This window comes from Penaeus vannamei, chromosome 16 (assembly GCF_042767895.1).
Source record: "Penaeus vannamei isolate JL-2024 chromosome 16, ASM4276789v1, whole genome shotgun sequence".
Classification (NCBI taxonomy): domain Eukaryota; kingdom Metazoa; phylum Arthropoda; class Malacostraca; order Decapoda; family Penaeidae; genus Penaeus; species Penaeus vannamei.
Window position 1 is genome coordinate 10,614,794 of NC_091564.1, and position 24,404 is coordinate 10,639,197.

The 24,404-nt window shown below is 46.1% G+C and overlaps 1 protein-coding gene and 1 long non-coding RNA gene across 54 annotated transcripts in view; one reads left to right on the forward strand and one right to left on the reverse strand.

The window, feature by feature from the left end:
* LOC138864379 (uncharacterized) overlaps nucleotides 1-9,424 on the reverse strand; it is a 17,578-nt gene extending 8,154 nt beyond the window's left edge. Inside the window, exons 1-5 of one of the 7 annotated variants that reach the window (XR_011399140.1) lie at nucleotides 9,196-9,424; nucleotides 6,519-6,635; nucleotides 5,559-5,748; nucleotides 2,194-2,379; nucleotides 1,952-2,038 (exon numbers count right to left, since the gene is read on the reverse strand). This is a non-coding gene — a long non-coding RNA (uncharacterized lncRNA). Of the gene's footprint in view, nucleotides 1-1,951; nucleotides 2,380-5,558; nucleotides 5,749-6,518; nucleotides 6,636-9,195 lie in introns of all 7 variants that reach the window. The other 6 variants (XR_011399139.1, XR_011399138.1, XR_011399136.1 and 3 more) reach the window with 6 other exon arrangements.
* The window catches only part of shot (dystonin-like protein short stop), a 433,523-nt gene that overhangs the window by 218,609 nt on the left and 190,510 nt on the right, over nucleotides 1-24,404 (forward strand). For 6 of the 47 annotated variants that reach the window (XM_070131183.1, XM_070131187.1, XM_070131186.1 and 3 more), the window contains exon 1: nucleotides 9,525-10,447. The exons of 3 other annotated variants lie outside the window; for them this stretch is intronic. In XM_070131183.1, the coding sequence (XP_069987284.1) occupies nucleotides 9,964-10,447 (484 nt within the window). In that variant the 5' untranslated portion in view covers nucleotides 9,525-9,963. Of the gene's footprint in view, nucleotides 1-471; nucleotides 1,596-9,012; nucleotides 9,153-9,514; nucleotides 10,448-24,404 lie in introns of those variants that run through there. 38 more of the 47 variants (XM_070131204.1, XM_070131209.1, XM_070131207.1 and 35 more) reach the window with 18 other exon arrangements.

The window sequence follows — 24,404 nt, forward strand, 5'->3', positions numbered from 1 at the left end:
AGATTGTATGTATAAATCTGATGAATGAGTGACGTTGGAATAGATCACACGGAGGGAAACAATAGCAAGGAAGACACCAATCACCCGAGGGATAGACTTGGTCCCGTGGATTTTTTAAACACTTTTTTTCTTTCTTTATTATATCCTGATTAAAAAAAAGTCTTTCTTTATTATATCTATGATAATGACAGATGTGTCAGAAAGGTCAGCAGGAAGAGGATGGGCGAGGTTGTCCGTTGGCGAAAAGAAGGAAAAGAACTGGCGGGAAAGTCGCGTATAATTCTCCTCCGTTTGGGCGCGAGTCGGGGGAGGGAATAACCAAAGATCCGTGACGTGTCGATGACGTGGGTCCGGGATGCATGTGTGACGTCATTGTCAAGCATTCCTAGTTCAACCTTCCGGGTTAGGGGCCGTTTTTTATAGATTATTTTATTTAAAACGGACTGATATGAGTTGATAACATGCATTGTCTATCTCAAGTATTCGGTTTTATTGTTTAGCATACATACAAAGGAACGTACATTGGGCCAGATAAGATATTCAGGGGCCAATGGAAATAAACGAACGACAGGAAACACATACTTAGTGTGAATGAAGTCAGCGTGCAGCGAGCGCTATTAAGCGTTTAGCGAGTAGAGGAGCGAGGCAGTGGATGACGTAGCCGTATTACGTGTCGGCGTTGCGGCGGCAGGTGTGTCAGGAGGAACACAGGTGAAGTGTGGCGAGCGCTGCCAGTCGAGTGTTGCCGCCTCTCCCCAAAGCCACGCCCGCGACACCCACATCCTCCCCGCCCTTCCTCCTCTTCCTGAAGGTGCCGCCGACGGGCCGGCCAGCGTCCGTCCGCGTAGAGGCTGCCATGTCCCGGCGTGCGCGTAGGAGCGGCTATTAACGTGAGCGCCCGACCGTTGAGTTTAGTGCTCCCCGTGGTCGTGTTGTCGGAGCGTCTTGTGGCCGCGGGGCTGTTGTGTGTGCCTGCGGGCTGCGAGCCAGTGTGGAGTTGGCTCGTGGTGTGGACGGTCCCCTGCACCCACCGCCCTCCTGCAGTACGCTGAGGGCGCAGGTGTGTGTGTGCGAGGCGAGGACCCGGCGGGGGAGAGGGGGAGTGCGAGTCCTGTGAAGGTGGGCAAGACCGCGGGAGTTGGGCAGGGTGAGGGGGTACCCAGGAGGAGAGGAGAGTGGTGTGGGCGGGGAGTGAGAGAGAGAGAGAGAGAGTGGGTAGTGTAGGCCGCGGGACCCAGCCACCAGGCAGTCAGTTAGCCCGTGAGTCAGGCGGTGTGCGGCGGGTGCGGTGGTGGTGGTGTTAGCCCCGCGACACTCATACTTAGTAGTCTCGTGGTTCTAGTGACTTCTCAAGCGAGTAAACTGGTGCTCTCTTTTCGCTCCTGTCCTCCTCTCTGCCCTCTGTGTTGGACCTCTCAAACCCGGAGATTGGTGCCAACACACCACAACAATGTCGTCAACTCAACACTACTACAAGGACCGGCTGGGCTTCGACCCGGCGGAGGCCCGGGCAAATGGTACCCGTGATGGGCATAATACAGGTGCCGACTTCAAGACCTTTGGCGGCTATGAAGAGTCTCTCTGCAAGTTCAAAGGTATAGTCTACACTCTCAACATCTACCAGTTGATAGGTACGGTCGGACGCGTCACGTGCATAACGTGCATGGGTGTGTTGCGTGCCGTGTACCACCTTGCACACCTCTGCAGCACCCTCTGTGTCACCCGTCTCTCAGACAGGCAACAGCTGCATTGTCAACACCAGGCTTAGCCCGCCTTTTACGCCACAATTGCAAAGTAAATCCCCCCGAGCGCCAGGCTTGAGTTTACAATTTTTGTTGGAGTGACAAATGGCGCGACGGGAGAAAACACAAGTTGAACTTGCACTCTTACAGTGTTCTGTTGCCCGTCTGAGGGTCGGGCAAGGGCGGTGGTGCGTTCGTGTGCTGCTTACCTGGAGAGGCACCTGTTGGTTGGACGCAGGTGGGAGCGCGGGCTTGTGTGTGCTGCTGTGGCCCCGCTAGCGCTGCTCATGACCATTCTGCCTTTGTAGAATGCATACCTTTCAGTTTTTCGTTCATTATGATTTTTATCATTAATGGTATTACTTTGCAATGTTCCATGTCGTGTAACTGTCGTGTTATGTTCATTTTGTTACCATTATACTAACAGTGATCGTACGCAATGTTTACTTACCTGTCCCTCGTCTGTCTCGTCTACATATATACTCTGTTACCCTGTTTGAGGTGGGACGGTTCAACAGACGCTAAGGATGTAGGACACACTGAACCGCGCTATAAAGAACCTGTAGAAGCCTGTAGGGTGAACTTGATATCTTGGCATGCTTTTGTGCAGGCAGTAGCTGTGGGTGTAGATGATTTTCTGTGGAATGTCTGTTGTCATGAATATGTAACCATAGTCATTATACATGGGTCATGCATCGGGGTCTAATAGTATCATAGAGTACACTGCAGGAATTCGCTGTAGATCATGCCACTGTCTAAAAATATGTCGTGTGCTGCATTTTACACAATTTTTAGCTATTCTGTACGTGTGTGGAAATAAGACCAAGTGACCCCATGTGAGCAGACAGGCAGCACTATGTTCAAATTTGTTTTCATTTTACTTGATCATCTGCTTCTTAAAGGTTCAATCAAGTAGTTTTAGTAAGTAAGATGTTGTCATTATTTTACATTTTGGAAAAGTAGGTTGGTTTTGACCAGTGGGGGAGCATAAGCTGCGGGAGATAATGATGGTGATATTCAAGCAGTTTGACCTTTTAGGACGTGAGGCTCCTGTCACGCTTTGATGGCACGAGGACTTTGTTGGGATGACCTATATTTGACATTTGTGACTGCTCAAAGTTCTATGCAAGTTGAAAATGGACTAGCTTTGCGGATGTTATGTTTTTTTATATACGTACATACACATTCATATACATACATATATACTTATATACATATATATACATATACATGCATATACATGCATATATATATATATATATATATATATATATATATATGTATATATATATATATATATATATATATATATATATATATATATATATATATATATATATATATATATATATATGTAATGTATGTATGTGTATGTATATGAATGGATATATATATGTATTTATGTATATATATATATATGTATATATGTTTGTATATGTATGTATGTATATATATATGTTTGTATATGCATGTATGTATATATATATATGTTTTTATATGTATATGTATGGATATGTATATGTATGTATGTATATGCACGTATATATGTATGTATGTATATGCACGTATATATGTATGTATGTATATGGACGTATATATGTATGTATGTATATGGACGTATATATGTATGTATATGCACGTATATATGTATGTATGTATATGCACGTATATATGTATGTATGTATATGCACGTATATATGTATGTATGAATATGCACGTATATGTGTATGTATGTATATGCATGTATATATGTATATACATCCACACACACACACACACACACACACACACACACACACACACACACACACACACACACACACACACACACACACACACACACACACACACACACACACAAATATATATATATGTACATTTATATACATGTATATGTACATGTATACATACACACATACACACATGTTACATACATACATACACATACATACATACATACACACACACACACACACCACACACACACACACACACACACACACACACACACACACATATATATTCGTGTATATATGTATATGTACGTGTATATATGTATATGTACATGTATATATGTATATGTACATGTATATATGTATATGTACATGTATATATGTATATGTACATGTATATATGTATATGTACATGTATATATGTATATGTACATGTATATATGTATATGTACACACACACATGTATATATGTATATGTACATGTATATATGTATATGTACATGTATGTATGTATATGTACATGTATATGTGTATATGTACATGTACATGTAAATATGTATATGTACATGTATATATGTATATATGTATATATATATGCATATGTACACACACACACACACACACACACACACACACACACACACACACACACACACACACACACACACACACACACACACACACACATATATATATATATATATCTACATATATATATATATATACTTTATATATATATATATATATATATATATATATATATATATATATATATATATATATATATGCATGTATGGATGGATGGATATATACAGACATATATATGTATGTATATATACATATATACATATGTATATATGTTATGTGTATGTATATACGTGTATATCTATCTATATCTATTCATCTACCATCTATGTGTGTATATACATACATATAGATAAAAAAAATACACACACACACACACACACACACACACACACACACACACACACACACACACACACACACACACACACACACACACACACACACACACACACACACACATACACACATACACACATACACACACACACACACACACACACACACACACACACACACACACACACACACACACATATACACATACATACACACACACATATATATACACACACACACACATACATACATGTATATATACATATATATATATATACATACATATATATGTCTGTATATATCCATCCATCCATACATGCATATATATATACATACATATATATATATATATATATATATATATATATATATATATATATATATATATATATATATATAATGTCTGTATATACACATACTTAGATACATATATACATACATTCATACATGCATCTGTATATGCATGCTTAAAAAGGCACACATATACCTACTTGTACTACCGTATACTCATTACATTTTTACAGCATCTCTTTAGAAGTTATCTGTCCATGTAGCTGACATGCATACTTGGTATCTGAACCCTGGCTCACCCCTAGAGACGATACCTGACACCCGGGGGTTCCCGTGGCCCAGGGCTGACAAATCAAGAGATAACCGGCCCAAGGCGAGTGTCCTACTGATCCTTACCGCCTCGAGCACCTGTTTGTGGGCGGACTCACCAGGGTCTCGTGACGGGAGGGCAGGCGAAGGGTGGGCGGGGCGGGAGGGTGTATGGGATACCAAGATAAAGGGGTTAAGGGCTGGAAAAGGGTTCGCAAATTGGATATTTTGTCTGCCTTTTGGAGGGGGAGCAAGAGAGGCGAGTCTTGGGAGGAGAGGGAGGGGGAAAGGGAGAAGAATCATGCAGGAGGAGGAAGGAGAGGGGAGGCATGGAAAAGAAGTGAGACATGAGAAACATTTTTCAAGAGAAGGCACAGCTGTAAGAACATGTTTTGCTCAATTAATCCAAGTCAGTTTTCTAAATAATGAATTCTTGAAATAATGAAATAGGGCTTCAGTGAAATATTTTTGCTTAAGGCCATTAGTAGACATCAAGGAAAGAGGCTCACGTCTTCATTGACAATTTAACGAAGGGAACCCTTATGGCAGACACACAAACCTGTAATCCATGGCAATCCATCCGTATGTTTTATTTGCCGTCACTGCTTGCGTGGATAAGGTGGACTTGGGTTTCGCAACCAGAGTATGGGGGAAGGAGACCAACGATCCGCCCCAGTGACACACATCTGTCTGCAGCAGGTGCCTTCTGAACACCTGTGGCTGCGCTCTCGCTGCTGTCTTCTGGGGATCTGTGAAAACGAGAGTGTGGATTAGGTCACAAGTGTATGTGTTGGTCGGGTGAGTCACTGTGGATGATGCACTTCGCTTGTTTAGGGGAATCTGAGAGGTATATCGGCTTTGTTTATGACACAGACACATTCAATCTTCTGTCTTAGGTTCTATTTTGGTTTCTGTGTCTTAATCCCTCTCTCTCTTCTTCCTCTTCTTTTTATTCCCCTCTCTCTCTCTCCCTCCCCCCTCTATCTCTCTCTCTTTCTGTCTCCCTCCCTCCCTCCCTCCCTCCCTCCCTCCCTCCCTCCCTCCCTCTTCATCTCGCACTTTACTCTCTCTCCCTCTCTCTCACTCTCTCTCTCTCTCTCTCTCTCTCTCTCTTCTCTCTCTCTCTCTCTCTGTCTCTCTCTTTCTATCTCTCTCTCTCTCTCTCTCTCTCTCTCTCTCTCTCTCTCTCTCTCTCTCTCTCTCTTTCTCTCTCTCTCTCTCTCTCTCTCTCTCTCTCTCGCTCCCTCTTCCCTTCTCTCGTTCCCTCTCTCTCTGTATAACGTTATATCAATAAACAATCAGTCGGTCAATCAGTTCCTATCTCCCTCGTGCGAACACCCCAACAGACGCCAATAAATGCTGCGTAAATGGTTCCAAGATGGCACGAAGCTCCAGCGCCCCCAGCCAGCGCCATCCCAGCACGCATTCCCGGAAAGTAAATACGTCTGATATCCCAGTACGAACATGTGGCCGCGGCCGTTGTAGGGAGCAGTTCCTCTTGGCCGGGCAGACTACATACCTGTGTGGCGAAGATCCTTCCGGGCGGTGAGGGGGGGGAAGGGGGAGGGGCTTAATTTCCTATTCCTGTTACCTCCTCGTAGGACACACGCGCGCGCGTCCTCGTATTAGGCACGTTCTGTTTGTAAAAGAGGGTTGTAAGGTTTTGGGGAATTTTATGGTTTTAAGAGAGGCATATAGTATTAGATTAATGCAATGTGTTTGTGTGTGTGGATGAGGGAATCATGGACGGCAGGCAGCGGAGCGTGTGTGCATATATAAGTGCGTGTGTGCATGCGTGCGTGCATGCGATTCAAACAGGAAGAGGCTAGGAACAAAGTGCGTGTGACGGAACGGTGTTTAGACTGTGGGCGGGGTGCTCCTGCTCCTTATAACCTGCGGGCTGGGTGTGGGTGAGGGTGCTTGTTTTAGGGCGGGCGTAGGAGGAGGTGGCTGAGGCAGGTTATGCTGGTAGATGTTTCGGTTAGAGCTGTGGGTGAGGGGTAGATGGTAGGCTATAAGGGAGGGCGAAAGTGTGTCACTTATTTAAATATATATTTTTGAGTGACATTTCATCAACTGTTTATCGGGGAGATCGAGATCGCGGCGGGTTTAGAGTATAGGAAGAGAAAGAAAGGTGAAAGAAGGGCGAATCAAGCAGGTGAGGAGGAAATTAGTGCAAACTAGGGTGTAGGCGGAAGGGAATAGGTCTGAGAACGGATGTGGAAGTGGGATGGGCGGATAGGGATTACCGAGGAAAAAGGAAGACGTCAAGGGATATGGTCTAGTATTAATAGTAAGGGAGATATGAAGGGAGAGATAGCAATGCAGTGTGAGACGGAGGGGGTTTATTTCTGGGTGGAGGAGGCTTCATAACGTTCAGACCGAGATTATAGTCTAGATGACGAGTGGCACTCACGATGTGGTAAGTGAGTTAGATGTGACGTGAGAAAAAAGTTGAGGGGGCGGGGACCTACGTATCTTTAGGGAGGGAGGGAGAGGGGGAGAGAGGGAGAGGGAGTGGGAGAGGGAGTGGGAGAGGGAGTGGGAGAGGGCGAGGGAGACGGAGAGGGAGAGGGAGAGGGAGAGAGAGAAGTAAAGGGAGAGGTAGAAGGAGAAGGAGATGTAGAGGTAGAGTTAGGGGTAGAGAGGGTTAGGGGGAGAGAAGGAAAAAGGGAAAGAAAGAAAAATAGAAAGGAAGGAAGAAAGAAAGAAAGAGGGAGAGGGGGAAACTATTATAAATACAAATAACATAAGTTGGGCGTCTCCTTTTTTACCATGGTTGCTGCCGTAGCAAATGCGCAGTGTTGCAATACGGGCTTTTTGTCACACTTTAGTGGGTTTTATGACCGTCGTTGCAGCATTGTTTGCAGGAAGGTCTCTGTAGGTGAGCCGAGGGTGGAGCCAGGGCTTCTCACAAACGTTTCTTCAGCCGAACGTTTTTGTTGCTAGCTGTTCCGCTTGTCAAGGTTAACTTTGTGTAATCGTTTCGCGGTTAAAGCCTTTGCATTTCATCAATTTATCTGCATTTTCCCCATTCTGGATAATGAACTCTATATATCATATGTAATGGGGAGGACCTCCGGCATCTTCAGGAAGGAGCAGGAGCAGGAATGTGGTCAGTCGGGTGTTTCCCAGGTATGATGAAACATGATGAATCAAGGCACGGAAAGGTTAACAATAAGCGGTGGTTGTACAATCAACTCTTCTCAAAGGAATGCCGCCTAATGCACAGGAAACCACTTAACACATTTCGAATATATTTAGTCTCTTTCTCTTTCTCTCTCTCTCTCTCTCTCTCTCTCTCTCTCTCTCTCTCTCTCTCTCTCTCTTTCTCTCTCTCTCTCTCTCTCTCTCTCTCTCTCTCTCTCTCTCTCTCTCTCTCTCTCTTTCTCTCTCTCTCTCTCTCTCTCTCTCTCTCTCTCTCTCTCTCTCTCTCTCTCTCTCTCTCTCTCTCTCTCTCTCTCTCTCTCTATATATATATATATATATATATATATATATATATATATATATATATATATATATATATATATAGTGCGTGTGTGTCTGTGTATACATAATACATTCATACATACATACATGTGCGTGTGTGTATGTGTAAGTACACTGTACACGAAACTTAGTGCGCATAAATGTTTATCTCTATTCTCAAATGGTACGCAGGAAATAACGCAGTATATCATGAATATCTTTGTATACTTCATGTCGTGTCATATATATGTATATATGTTTACTTTTAATTATCAGTTCATTATAATGCACAGGAAACCACCCGATATATCAAGGATAATAGTTTGTACACTCAATGGCTTCTAAAATGTTCAGTTTATCATTCTAGTTGTAACAACGCCAAAGATTTATGCTGTTGTTGTGCATGCAATACAGCACGCAACATCCAAAGCCCACAATCCTTTAATCGGATAATCATCTGCAATTGAATAGAGTGGGTTAAAGGTAAAGCTCGTAGATGAAGGTTACGCTGACAGCATTGGTGTTCGAGAGAAGTCCCGAGTTCAGTTCTCGCAGTGGCTGACGAGGCGTCTTCAGCGAAAGCCACGCACGGCACGTCTCTTTTTTTCCCCCTTTTTTTTAGCTGCATTTAGTCCCTTTCCCCCGTGTCTCGTCTACCCCACTGCTCGTCTGCTGCGCCAGGGTGAGAATGTCTCCCCCTGACTCAAACCGCAACCACGGCTCACCTTTGTTGTCGGTCGTGGAGCGGGCGGGAGCGACGGCGGGAACGGCGAGGTGCACGTGGCGTCGGGAAGTCCTCAGTCACGTGATTGTGATTTATCCGGCTGTGCTTAGGTAGTCTTATTTTTTCCCCTTTTCCCTCATTCCCCTCCGAAACCGAGCGAGAGGAAGAGGAGGGGGAGGGGGAGGAGGAGGTGCGAGGGTTGTGCCCTCCCCGAGTGCCAAGACTGTACTGAGATGGGAATTTGATTTAGTCATCGCTCTCGATTTTATTATCTTAGGGCTTAAGTGAGTGATAACTCGTGTTGACGGTGTTTATTTATTTATATATTTTGGATCATATTATTGCTATACATTGGAAGATGATAGTGTCATGTGGCAGGAATGCAAAATTTATTGGTACTGAATTAGAATCTCACAATTGAGTGTAATAGTATGGTAAAAAGGTTAAAGGAAACTGTTTAGGTGGCGGCGTGAGATGTGATGATTAGGTAACTGCGGTGGCATGAAAAGTTGATGTCATATCCTGAGTTAACAATCCTCGACCAGTCCCACTGCAGCCACGATGGAGGCAGCATCACAGTAGTTGCGTGCAGTAGTGGTTCAGCCCAGTCCGGTAGTGGATCAGCCGAGGCCGGCTCTGCAATACCGACTTTATTCATATAACTTCGCTCTGAGTTGCGCGCTGGGTTTGTGGTGGTGGTGGTTGTGGTGATTCAGTTACCGAGTATCTACTTTGTATTCGCGTCTAGCTTGTGAACCGAACCGCTGACATGGAGAACGTAGATAATCGTAAGTTCGACCCCCCAGCTCTCTCTGAGAGTCTGGCCGACGTGTCGAGCGCCCCCGCCAGCGAAGCAAACGATAAGGGGGCCGCGACACACAGTCTGTTCATTGTGGAAGAACTGGAGGATTCCGCGAAGCCTCCGGCCACCGGCAAGGACCACGGCGGGGCAAGTGCATCCCCGGCCACCGAAGCGACCCTCGGGGACGGCCTGAACCCCCCGAAGGAGAAGATACGACGCCACTCCTCCTACGAGGCGCCGAGGCTGTCTCCGCTGCCTGCTGCAAGGCCCTCGCGCAAGATCAGCCTCGCAGCGCCCATGCAGACAGTCAGTAGGAGGAAGGAAGCCTACAAGTATAACCACGCCCCCCTCAGCATAGCATCGGGGACCATCGAGGACGACGAGGCCGACGCGCAGAGGATTCGGCGCGCCCTTGGCATTCCTTTCGACGAGGACTTCAACAGAAAGAACTGTAAGTCGAGCGCTGGAGAGCCTTATCATGTCTTTGCTTGCGCATCTCTCTCATCTTAGGGCTGAGTGCTTTATGGGCCCCCAGGGCTGTTCAATTCTTTGCTCTGCTGATCATGTTTAAAACATACACAAAGCCCTTTAAGGCGGGAGTTATCGGGATGAATGCTCATGTCTGCAGGTGCGAAGTGCGTCTTTGTGCGAGCGGCATGTGCGGGCCGGGCGAAACTTGTGAAAGGAAGCAATTATGAGTCATGGCTTTGGCTTCGGCCGCGAGCTCACAACACATCTACCGTGTTGCTGACCGCTAAACCGAGGCAAGCACGAGAGATCCGGGAAAGCCAGGGCGGCAGTACCAGGTTGGCTGCTCGAGTGAGGGACGAGGATGAGGAATGTTGACTCCTCAGGGCAAAACTATTTTTTCTTCGAGTCGGTCAGTTCGCTAGCCGCGAGAAATGGCGAGAATCGGGCAAAAAGCTGGTCGCGGATAAATGATTTGCATGAAGGCGCCGACGGCAAGCGGAGTCAGGCAAACGGGCTGTCAAATGCTACATTCCTCAGCCCGCCCTTTTACGCCCTGCTTTGTAATATGCGCTCAGCGTCGTCACTCCGGCTTCACTCTTCTCTTTTCCTATAATCTCTAGGAAGAAAAAAGTCTTCCCTCATTTTAAAAGGAGTAGCATCCTCCTCCTCATGTTCCACAGTTTATTTTCCTTCGAAAAGAGGAATGGAAATGCCACTCAAAAGGACGAATAAGTGAGCAAAGCGAGGTCGGGGGAGCGGAAGGGAAATAGTTTGTGCGGACACGGCGAGGGGGTGGGAAATCGTTGGGGGGAGGGGAAGGGAAGGGCAGGTGGGGGGGGGGGGGTCAGCAGCAGCGACTGTTGGAGGGCGGAGGGAGAGTCATTTGTTCCGTGTGAAAAAATACTGCTTCCAGTTTCATTCATTGGGTTTGTGTTACGAGCAGGCAGGTTTGCACTTCCTTTTGGAATCGGGGAAGGGCTTCTTCTAGGGTTTCTTTTCTCTCTCGGTGAATTGAACGAAGGTAGAGCGAGTTGATGGTGGCGCTGTAACGTCTCGGGCCGTCTGTGGGGCGTCGTTTGAGCGGGAAGAGTCGGCAGGGGAGGGGGAGGGGGAGGGGGAGGGGGAGGGGCTGTAATGCGAATGAGGGGATTGTCAGAAGGGTAGTGGAGCACCCGCGGGTCCGTTTCCGTTACACGAGACTTCGTATTTGCATGCTCTGTTTCCACCCCCTCCCTTTTTTCTTTTCTTTTCTTTTTTTTTTTGCTTACTGTCACGTTATTTTTTTCTCTCGTTCTCTCCCTTTCTCCAGTTTCTAATTCTATGTGCTCCGATTCCTGTTTTCCTTTCGAAACGCCTTTCACCTTTTTTCCATTCTATATTTCTTTCTCTCTCTCTTTCCTTCTTTCTTTCTTTCTCTCTCTCTCTCTCTCTCTCTCTCTCTCTCTCTCTCTCTCTCTTTCTTTCTTTCTTTCTTTCTTTCTTTCTTTCTTTCTTTCTTTCTTTCTTTCTTTCTTTCTTTCTTTCTTTCTTTCTTTCTTTCTTTCTTCCTTTCTTTCTTTCTTTCTTTCTTTCTTTTTTTCTTTCTCTCTCTCTCTCTCTCCCTCTCTCTATGTCTCTATCTCTGTCTCTATCTCTCTCTATCCCTCTCTATCCCTCTCTATCCCTCTCTCTATCCCACTCCCTCCCTCTCTATCTCCCACTCTTTCCCTCTCTCCCTCTCCATCTCCCAGCGTGCCCCAAACGCCGAAACATTAATCTTTCTTTCACTGTGCTTTTATTTCCTCTCGCCCCGTTCTTCAGCCTCCCTCTTCTTGTCCCGCCGGGCATGAAGAGGGGAGTAGGAGAGGGGGAGGGGGGGGGGAGGGCTCACATGAAAACGTCGCCATGCCAAGACTCAGGATTTACTTTATTGAATTTTTTCTCCCCTTCTCACCCTGTAAGATACAAACGCAGTGTTCGTTCATTCATGAAAACTCCCCTTAGTGTTTGGATAGCGTCTTCACCGCTTTATAGTGTTTACCTCTTTCAGGGGTTTTAAGTTTAGTGTGAAGAGTGAGGTAACGTGAGGCAGTTGAAGTGAAGCAGTGAGGTTCAGTAGTGGCGTGAGGTAGTCCCAGGTAGTCTGGTTGCCAAGTAGTTTGTGGCAAGGATGCTATGCGATGGTGTAGTTGTAGGGGATAGAGCTACGTAGACCCTCGAGGTAGAATACTCATGTGAAATTATGGAAGAATGGAGGAGAGTGATGAAGGTGTAAGATCGACGGATTAGGGAGTGAAGAAGATAGAGCGGGAGGGGGAGAGAGCCACGTTACCAGGTGGAGGGATTTCTGGCCGTGATATCACCCTCGGCAGCGTCTGGGAGTGCCGTTGTGCCCTACCCTCCATCCCCCCTCCCCCTCCCCTCCTCCTCACGCTTCTCCCCTTGCTGTGCTACCCCCTACCCTAACCTCTTCTCCTTACCCCTGCCCTTACCCTGCCTGGCACTACGGCACTCCCACTGACTGTCTTGGCGTAAAATATTCCCAACCTTTTCTTTCGGTAAAATTATGAACGCATGTAAATGTTTTATACGTATTTTTTCCCTCCGTAATTTGCTTCATTATGGTAAGGCTAAATAAAGTATTTTCTCTCATCTTGGGTCCGTGATCCCTGCAAGCACTTGAACCTTAGCGATTAACGAGCTTGACTTTGTAGTCACAATTACTACTCATATAAAAGCTGCAGTCATTTACATTGTTAACAAGGCATGGCGAAAGAGCGTGGGAAGAAACGCGCTTGTTAAGGCGTGTTGACATTTGCTGAAGCCGGCACCATAGCATGGCATATATATTTATAAATATAATAAAGTGGTTTATGTTATTGTTTATATAGGAAAGCGAATGGGGTACAAAGAAACCAAGGAAAGGGTTTGAGAGTGCCAGGGTGTCGCTATAAGCTTCATCATGGGGTTGGCACCCATGTCTGGCACCGTCCCATGGTGCCACCGGGCCCTCTTCCACTTTTTGGGGATGCCCCGCTCTTTTGATGCTACTTTCGGTCGTCATTTTTATGCAATTTAGTTGATCACGAGACCGTGCCATGTATTGTTTGAATTAGAAAGTTGGCCTCGCAATATATGAAGATGGTCGCGATGTCAAGACGTTTAGCAGAAGACAAACGGTTCTGATTTATTAAAAGAGTTGGCTCACGAGTTGACATCATAGCTGTATCCTGCCATTCAACTGTCTAGTTTGTGTCTGAAGTTGCTCGCTCGCCCAAACACAAAATTTGCTTTTTCATGCTAAAAGGTATATGGAAATATAAAAATGGATAGGTAGAGGTCTTCTATTATTGATATGCCGTGCTCTCAGACTTGAACTCGGACTGAAAAACTTGTAAGGGATTGATAGTAATTAATTTCGGGGGTCATAAGGTGTGTGCCCCGGGGTCGAGATGGGAGCGAATCCTCCGGTCTCGGATCAGGTCTTGGGCTTTCGTCACTTATTGATTTTCTTTGCGCCACTTATTGATTTTCTCTGCGTGGAGATTGAAGAGGGTTCGAGAGATAGCTGTTGATTCATTATCTTGGGAGATCGCATTTCCTCCTCATCGAAGTGTTATCTGATGCGAATGATGTCATTGTATTTTGAGGAGCGACGATATGAAGTAATTTTCTTGTATACATATACAACATATGTATGTATATATAGTCTTCCAGGTAGCTTTCCATGTCTGCATAGCTTTGAAAGGATGTACACTATAGTCTTGAGATGATTATAGAGTGCATCACCCATTTAAAAAAAAAGTTGATTGACTTTGTGGGCACACTGGGAAGGCCATGATAATGTGCCCCGGAGGACTGGCCTGTGCAATGCCCCCGCGGAGGTTAATAGGATCGGCCATGCGGTCAGGGGTGATCTCATGCACCAGCAGACAAGATTATCGCGGGATCTAGATTAACGTTGATGCTTATGAACGATTGCGCGAAGTGGGGGAAGAGGGTATGGAAGAGGGAGACGGAGGGAGGAGTAGGGTGAGGTAGAGGGATGGAGGGAAAGAGGAGAGAGGGAAGAGAGGCGGGAAGCGTGAGAGAAAGGGAGGGAGGAATGAAGAAAGAAAAATCATTCGGTGATGCAAGCCACATGGAAAACATTAATTATTGCAGATGGTTTTCACTGATCGGTGATGCAACGTCTTTGTCACCTCGCTGTTGCATGGCGGCGGAAAGGCCAGATAGGAAAACCTTTTAAATGCTAGTTCTTACTCCATCTGATTGTGAGTGATAACATGTGTCACTTCTTTGACTTTCCGGAGTTTTATTTAGCAGTGTCGTCATTATTTTCTGTTTATTTTGAAGAATCAGTTTCCTCCAATGTAGAAGATAGTCGTAATGTACAAAAAATATTTTTTGTGTTGAATAACGCTATGCAGGGTTGTTCACTATGCATGGAGGGATTGTGAAAAAAGACTACAGTTAAAAAGTTTTGTGGTTTTACCAAAACAGATTATGTGTAATTCAGTTCACATTTATGATATGTGTCGGCATTAAAAAATGTTTAAGCTGAAAATACTTGTCATTGCGTGAGTCTGATAGCATAATGATAAATGATTTTATATAAACATTCAGTCAGCTGTGTAATATGTGACTGGCATCACACGTCTGGATGGCAGATTACACAACATATTACTTTCGTGATAAGATTGCGCTGCCCGAGATAATTCCGTCCGAACGCGCCTGAAGACCCTCACATCGCTGCCGTGCCTACGCGCCCTGTATCACCCTCGTACTTAAGGGTTAGTTTCCCTTATCGCTCCCTATAAAACACCCGCCGTAAAGCCATTAGAGCCGACGACCTGTGGCTCTTGTGTATGTGGTGGCTCCTCCTTGTCCTGGGGGGAAGCTGTCCTTAAGAGCCGCTTCTAAGGATGTTTTGTGCGCCCGAGAGGCTTCCCCGATCGCCTGAGATGCCCTGGTCTTTGTGGGTCTCTTTTTTAATGGTCTGCTGGGGTTTTACGAGGAGGGGGTTGTGATGGGGTTTAATTTATTACGAGTTTTTGTCCAGCGCTCTAAGAGTCTGTGCCTTTTCTTTTTGGGTTTTCTTACTTAGTGATCGATTTATTAGTTTTTTCGTTCATTCATTTATCTTCAGTGTTTAGAAACACAGACAAACAGGCAAGTAGAGATGCGATGCTTAGGAGTGGCGTGCATATCCAGTAGCTGAGTGGCAGCTGGCCTTTTGGAGCCAGTGTTTACGTTCACCGGAACCTGGATGCTTGACGTGCCTCTGTGAGCTCAGGTGAAGGGTGGGTAGAATGATGGGGTAGGAGATGGGGGAGGTTCATGCCCATTCACACCATCTGGCGTAGGTTTTAGAAATATACCGTTTTCTAGGCATAACTTCGTTGAGAGAATGGGGGATTTATGTGCTGTTCCCTTCCACAAGTCGCTGTTCACTTAACGAACGAGGACCGAGGCCTGCCACTAGCTGAGCCCACCGAGTGCGGCCTGCCCTTTGGGGGAGCGTGCGTGTCGGCAGCGTGACCTGGCTCTCGCGTGCATTCTCGCCTCCCTTCCCCTCGCGTGCACTTTCACTCGAGGCCATTAACGTTGCGCCATTGCCTTGCTCGTTGGCTAAAAAAACTGTTAGAAGGACTTCAGTGATTGGACTCCCGTTTTTTAAGCTCCGGTCAATTAATTACGGTGTTTCTCACACCGCGAGTAATTGGAGTCGAGTGGCGGAGGGTCCGTGGCGGTCACGCTCGGGTGCGCCTCGCGTCGCGTATTTGGGGGCCGTTCGCGATCGCTCGCCGACTGACCGATTTCCGAGGAATTTGATCCGGTGTGTTTGGCTCGGGAATTCGGGGGAATAACTCGCGGAATCCGAGAGTGGCGGCGGAAGAATGTCCGTTCCGACGCCTCGGCTTCCGCGAGAGACGTACGAGTAGCTTTAGAGACGTAAACACCGTCTCAGAACGGCGGAGTCCCATTTCCACTCCGATTGGATGACAATGCCGTGTGGTTGAAACGACCGCGGGTGAAAGTGGGATTCTTTGGTTTTTATCTTCCTTTCGGCAAGGCCACGTGGTTTTCACAGTGATGGTGTATTTCTTATGCAATTGCTTTCGCTAATTATCTTAATCAGTTTGTGAATAATTATGGGTCTCAGTTCTTATAACCTCACATTGGGCTGAATATAGAAGTGATCGTCGTCATCAAGTATAGTTATTTATAGTAACACTAGATGCGAAGGGTGGGAGAGGGGGGAGGGGGCTCTTTAAGAAGTGTAAGAGCATACGATGACTTTATATGAGACAAGCCTTGGCACGTACCATTCTAATGCGAAATTTAGGTTAGCAAAGGCATGATTGACAATGTATACTGAATGATGGAGGGATAATGACCTGGAAAGGGGCTAAACGAGGTATTGTGGCGCCAAGGGAAAGGGACACCGGCTCATGATGCGCTTGACTTCCTCCAACAAGCAGCCAAGTAGAAAGAAAAAAGAAAATGCGTATAAAACCACTTTCGTGTACCAGATGTCGTTGGTGGTGGTGGGCGGGGGGCGGGGTGACATCATGCACGTGCAGATCGAAAGGGATTGATGGCCCGAGACGAGGTCCCGAACGGCCAGCCATTATGCAAAACGAGGAGGCCTGATTTAGCCAGTGCAAGCCTCGTGGACCTTCCATCGTCCTTCGTGGTCCTTCCATCATCTTTTCGTGCTCTTGGCGTCCTCTCTTCGTGGTCCCTTTTCTGTAAACGATGAAAGTGGGTGAGCAGGGTGACAGGCATCACTCAGAGATGACAAGGAGTACGAAGAAGAGTGAAGGGGAAGGGTGGGAGGTGAAGGCCTCCTGCAGCCTCCTCCGCATGTTCGACACGCTGCGGGTGCGTTCCTCCTAATTCTACATTCATGAGACCGTTCCTCATCACACCCTAAGCTCGTGTTTTTGTATTCGGTGATAACACGCCATGTTTTTCTCTTGCCGAGGAACAAGAGTGTAATAGTGGAGCCCATCCGGAGAACAGACACGCAGCGAAGTCTGGTGTGGTTAATGCAGCCGATTGTTATTAATGCTTTAACGGATCGAGCTTTATTTTTGCTGTAGTAGAGAGAGCGTGAGAGTCGTCCATTGAGGAGTCTGGTGGCGAAGGAGCAAAAACGTGGCGAGTGGCCGGCACGTGCAGGGGCTACTGTTACAGCTTAACGAGATACGAACAAGTGATGTTTGACCCATAATAGGCGAAAGACGATGTCAGTGGATGCTGTAAGAATTATACTGCTTTTCATATATGTGTATATACCTATACATGTGCATATACACACGCTTACAATTACATACATACAGACAGACACACATTTAATATCCTATATAGTATATGCAGTTTCTTCATCCGGTTTCATGGAAGTAAACTGACGAGAAAAGAATCAAACAAAGAATTGAGGGTTTTAGCCTATGCAGATGTAGTGACAAGGAGAGACATAGGCCTATTTCGTAGATCTGGGTGAGAAAGGACACGGTGAAGCGAAGGAAGGGAGAAGATGGCGAGGGCGTGTTCTGTCACGACGAACAAAGGACAAAGTCATGCCCTTGTGTGCGCTCTTGTGGGAGTGAAGGAGCGAAGGATGAAAGTTTGTTGGGGGATTGTACGTTTGAGCTCATTCATTGACGGACACATTGGTTGCGCCGCATTCACGCGGGATTGGACGAAAGGTAAACAAACCCTCGGCCGGTGCGCGCCTGTCCGCCGCAGACTGTTCAAGCGACCGAGAGCGGCATTGGCGAGTTTACGTTATAGTCCAAGCAGATTGATCCCGAGCGCCGGGGTGATGAAGATGGACACCCCGCCATGAGATGGCCCTGACCTTGGCCAAAGGTCTCCGCTTTCATGGAGAGAGAGATCCAGCAGGAGAGATTGCTGGCGTAAGTCTGCTGAGCCGCCTGTTGCTGACCAGATTCCTCAGGTCGGTAACCCGAGCTGGTAACCTTTTGTGGGCGCGTGGGCGTAAGGGCGTCGTTAAGCTAGATGATTCACTCGTGTTCCTTCTTCCCGCCCTCCTTTTCCTCTTTCTCCTCCTCTGGCCCGGCGTGCTCAGTCTTCGGTGAGACTTTAAAGCGCGTGATTAGTCAAATGGTTCTTCTTAATAGTGTGATAAGCACTCTTGATGAAGACATATTTTGGGCTTGCAGAGGACGCGAAATATTGTGATTTTTCTTTTCCTTTTAAGGGGGCCAAGAGAAGTTTGCATGCAGTAGCTTGCTTGTTGTTCTTGATCAGAGTAAAATTGCATTTTTCGGCCGCCGCGAGGATGCGTCTAGCCGTGTTTATGTTTTATGAGTTCAAAGGGCGTGAGTCATGCGTTTTATCATGAGTCTCAAGGAAGACCCGGAGGAGGCTCGGGGTCAAGGGCGTGGGTCAACAGCGCCGCGGTGGATGACCCACGCCCAAATGAATCATCTTGCAGAGGTCAGCTGCCTCTTGCACCGGCGGAAAGAGGTAGGGGTGGGAGTGGGACAGGGGCTTAGATATCATCTTATCTGTGGATCGTGCCGGAAGTGAACAACTGTGACGATTAATATCTTGACTAGATTTTATCGTCAGATGTTGCTTGTTACCGGGTATTGTGTTTTCTTTTTTGTTGTTGTTGTTGTTGTTGTTGTTGTTGTTGTTGTTTAAAACCATCAGTCGTTGTCTTGGATTGTCAGATAGATGAATGATTTGCAGGAAACAACATGCCTTAGTGATTTTATTTTGGTGTGAGTTCATTCGATGTAAGGTGGAGCGTGCGGGCATCGGCACCGAGAAGGGCATGGACAGTCATGTGTTGGTCAAACCGGCAGTGAGTGAGGAGTCATGGGGGGATAAGGGGGTTTACATGCCTTTTTGTCCAGCGGCCATCGAGTTGGGCGTGTGCGAGCGTGGTGGCATCGGCTGACGCCCGTATAAGGCACCGACTCACTCCTCTATCTCTTCTCTCCCCCTTCCCCACCCTCCCCCACCCCCCGGCCTGACGCCCGCATCTTGGTGTCTCGTAACACCAGCTGTCTGTCCCCTCTTGCCGTTATGTTCGCTGCTGTTTGCTTCGTGATTTCCCCCTTCCCCCTTTTAGGGGGTCCTTCAATTTTCTTTTCGTCATTTAAAAAGCAAACAAAGTCTTTCAATTTTCTGCAGACGCTTCTTATGGAAAGTGTGTTCAAATGTGAAAATTGATGGGAAATTACCTTGCAAAGGGATGATTTCCAGATATTACAAAATTGATAGTCATACGAGGTATTAACTCGTCTGAGCTGAGGCAGGTTTGCAATGGTGACGATGTTTAAAAATGCCACCGTCGGTGTTGTCAGCGACGTGTCTGGGACGCGACGCCCGGGATACTGGAGCTCTGGCAGGTTGAGCGAGTCGTTCATGCTGCTCAGGTCTCGGTGTCTCGCTGACCATCGCCCGGGCATCTCGACGCTGGTCAGCCGGATCAGAGCAAGAGAGAAGCGGCTTTTCAGTCACTCGACGCGGGATTCTTTCATCTTAGGGAGTCCCTTTCTCCACCTTCTCGATAGCACTTGGTGTGGTGGGATTCTGGAAAGGAGGCGACGACCTTTGTGCTGATTGGATGTCCGTGGGATCTTTTTCTTGGTTATTGGATTCTGACGTTTTGCGAAAGTATGGTTTTGGAATCTTCGTTATGTATGTTTTTTGGTTTGCAAGAGAGGTGTTGCACGTCGCCATCACTGCTTTAGTTGCAGTGGATGTTGTAGCTTTAAAATGGTTAGAAACTCTGATGATGGGAAAAGTGTGTTTTTATTTTGCGATCTCAATATGAAGTATTTCTGGAGCTATAGAATCACAAGACCAGTAAAGATTATTGTAAGAAATAGCTCTTACACTACAAACCCTGCCTTATAGGTGGCTCCTCTGCAAGCACCGTGACCTGCGTTGCCTTTTCATGACCTTGTGTCGCTCCAGTACCCTCGCTGGCGGCAGTGCTTGCGTGCAGGGAGGCCGCTCGGCGTGGCCAGCACCTCGCCAGGCAATTACACTAAATTGGCACGGCACAAAACCCGTTCACTTTGCGACCAGGGTTTACACCGAGACTCTAAGCTGAGGATTTATTGCGAGGTAAACTTAGTTATTATGCTTTTCATTTTCACCGTGTGTGTTTTTTGTTGCTGTGTTTGATTGTTGCGTTCCGGTGAAAGCGTCATTGTGAAAAAGGCTCATTGTACCCTGCAGGCTATTTCACTCTCCCGGCTTGCTTATCTCGACGGGCATTAGCAGGTAATCACCTGTTAAAGGTCGAGTGGCCGTGCATTACCACGTCATTAGTGCAGGCGGGATCCGGGGCGCTGGGCCTTTTTATGACGCGGCTTCAAGGACCGAGAGGACGAGGGCGGTTGTCGTCGCGGGCTGGGTCGTCGGGCTGGCCTTTTCTGTCGTGTAGATGCAGTGGCTGTGTTGGTGTTATGTTGTGTATTTGCTGTGCACTGTGCGCTTGCACGTGTTCGTGTACACCGCTTGCTCTTTCTCTTATCTCTATCACACTGTTGCCCCCTCTCTTCTCTTCTCTTTTCTCTCTCTCTCTCTCTCTCTCTCTCTCTCTCTCTCTCTCTCTCTCTCTCTCTCTCTCTCTCTCTCTCTCTCTCTCTCTCTCTCTCTCTCTCTCTCTCTCTCTCTCTCTCTCTCACTCTCTCTCTCTCTCTCTCGTACACGCACATGCACACGCACACGCACACGCACACACTCACACACAATAGCTTATAGATATCCTTGCGTCATTACAACCGTCGCTCTCGGATGTCTCTCGCAGCCTCCACATCGGCTCTCAGACACGCCCCCCCCCCCCCCCCCCCCTCCCAGACTTGAAGGCGCTTTGTCATTTGTGTTGACAGGACTTCGGGATGCAGACTTTCTATCGCGTATACGTATGTTGGGATTGTTTAGTGAATGTATTATGTGTTTGAGTTTCATTCATTTCAACCAATTAATATTTTTGGTGTGTGGTTTATGTTATGTTGAAATTATAAGGTTTGTTATGAGGCGTGATACAGAAGAGGCTGGTACAAATCGTTATAAAGAACTCCTAAGTTAGTCGAATATTTGGAGACGAGGTGTCAGAGTGAGGCCGGCTGTGAGGTCAAGCCGCGGGTGTCTGCCTTATCCCCAGCCCCTGCCCTTGCCCTGGGCGAGGGACGTCCCATGCCTTCTGACTCAACCCCGGCATCGCCACTCCAAACCCCGTTATTGTACCAAACCACATCTTACCTTCATCTTCAGGTCTTCGAACTCCTTGTCTTTTCGCAGATAAAATTTAATTTGGTGTTTTTGTCTTTGTATGTAGTCGGTTTTATTTTTTTTATCCATTCTTTCAGATCGGTTATCATTCCTTGGTCTGTGTTTCTGCTTCATCTTTTCCCTTCTGTTCCTCCCTTCGCTAAGCCTCCATTAGGCCGCCACCCGCCGAGCTCCTTTTATGGCATTTTTCCTCTTCAATTAAGCTCGCCTTTATGCCTCTAAACGCCCTTCCTTGCCTTTACTTTCAACAAAGCGTTTCTTGTGAATTCGAAACACGAGAACAATCCTTTACGTCAACATCAGAAAAAAAGATAAGTGTTTGACTTTCACATCACACGAGTATTTTGATTAATTCCATTCAGCGAATTAAGGAAAGGTGGTGGGAAGGTAGAGAGAGCGACATATAAGGAATTATACACTCAAACAGAATTATAGAAAAAGAGAGAGGGGGAGAGAGATGCATCGTAACACTCATTACCAGCTGAAGCATTGTAATTAAGCATTCCCCTCCGAGTACAGTTTTTGCCTTCAGGTAGCAGCGAACGTCACTGCCCCTCCCCTCCCCCTCCCGAGGCCGTCTCCGTCTCAACAACGGGTCGCTAAAACCGTAAACAAACTGTCAGGTGTTCTGCCTCTGTCTCACTTCTCACCTCTGTCATAATCTTTGGTTTACAAATTTCCGTGGGCTTTTGTCATTTGGCGAAATAAAGTTATATTATGGCTCGTGAGAGAGAAAGAGGGAAGTACCACGGCTTTAGAACTAGTGTTGGGGGTGAGGGCGGGGGAAGGAGAAGGGTGAGTGTCGTCACATCAAGGGTAACAAACCCTGTCTAGAAGATAGGTGATATTTACGGGTATTTTGTGGTGCATAATGGTATGACATGAAAAATGTGGTATATTTGGTAAATGTAGAAAAAAAATCGATAAAATTTCATCTCATCGTTACATAAATATGTATGTGAATATTTTTATATGTATATAAATCTTTGGAATTAATGTCTGGGATGTAGTATAGGTATCTTTGCGTACGTGGAGGTATTTCCGTACTCGCGAACACACGCACATACTTATTCAAATACATGAATACTTGAAATAAACGCATCTACTCCTCCATCCTTTGGCCAACCTGCGTCCATTTACAAACGCACGTGAGAATAACGTTGAGAATGGAAACGTTTCCCCCCACCGCGTGACGTTTACAGACAACATGGGAGCGCAACGTGTAAAAGGAAAGAGGGCAATGCTCGCACAGTGAAAGGTGTTGTGTAAATTTGTCACGTGGCGACAGATGGCGTCCTCAGTGTGTGCGACCATTTTTCAACACCTCGATGGCTCTTGGGCGGCTTTCTGTGGCGGTCGTCTGGTTGGCCGTTATCGTTCGTCTTGCTGCAGTTGTTTTTTCACTTTCATCGTTCACTTTTCTATTATTTTCTTCTTCTTTTACCCTCCCTCTCTTTTCTTGTGATCTGTGGATTTGATAATTTGTAAGTGATTGCATTTATGACGGAAAAATAAATCGTGGCGCGGGGAAAGCCCCTGAAAGTGAAAGCGAAACTCCCAGATAACAACTATTCGGTGACTTCTGGTGTAGTTTATGTTTAGAGTTCACCAATACTGAAAGAATTTAGATTTGATTCTCATATATTCTTGTATTTTATGGTATGCAAGTGCAATTTCTGAGGTCCAATGTTAAAATTCACGAACCCGGGGAGGCGTTGACGCAATATAAACATTGGTGATTGTAGAGCGCAGTTACATATTTTACTATTTGGGACGATAGAGGATTTCCTGGTATACGGTTATCAGTCGATAAATATAACTTTGGCAACCTTTTTTGGGAGCCAGCTTATATAGATAGATAGATAGATAAATAAATAAATAAATATAGATATAGATGTATATGCATATACGTGTATACACACATTGTTATAAATATATATAGTACACACACACACATATACATATATAAATACATATTGTATGTATGTATAGACGCGGACCAGAGATAATACATTTGGTTGTTAAATTGAAAATGCTTGCCTTTCGGAAAATATTTGGCGAAAAGTCTTTCTCAAGCCATCTCTCAATTTCGCTTTCTCCTCTCCTCCTCCTCCTTCTCTTCTCCATTCCTCCTCCTCTTCTTCCTCTTGTGTCAGATCAAGTAACTTGACACGAGTGACTCACCTCTGATAACCTATCTGATAGCAGCAAAGGGCGTCCGATGTTCACTGACATGTGTATGTGAAGGTTATTGTGTCTCTAGTTAGAGAAAATTGTGTTCGTAGGTGCTTGAATCTTTTAGAATGTATAATGTTTTTTATGCATTGTGTGTGTGTGTGTTTCCTGGGTGCGTGTGTATGATTCCATGTTTGTCTGTCTTTATGTATGTGTTTAATTGATTGCGTGAAATATTCATTGCATTTGTTATTATACATACAATTCATGTATGCGATAATTTCTTTGCAAATTGTGCATTTTAACCCATACGTAGAAGTGTGTGTCGGTGCACATCCCGCCCGACAACTGCCGAATTCGGATGGCGGCGGCGCGACCTCCAGGCCATCGGAGCGTGTCCTGCTCCCACAGCCATGGCGACCCGCGGAAGATGAACTGGAACGTTTTCTTGTGCCAAATTGTCACCTGCAAGCACGACAATGGGCATTTCAGGT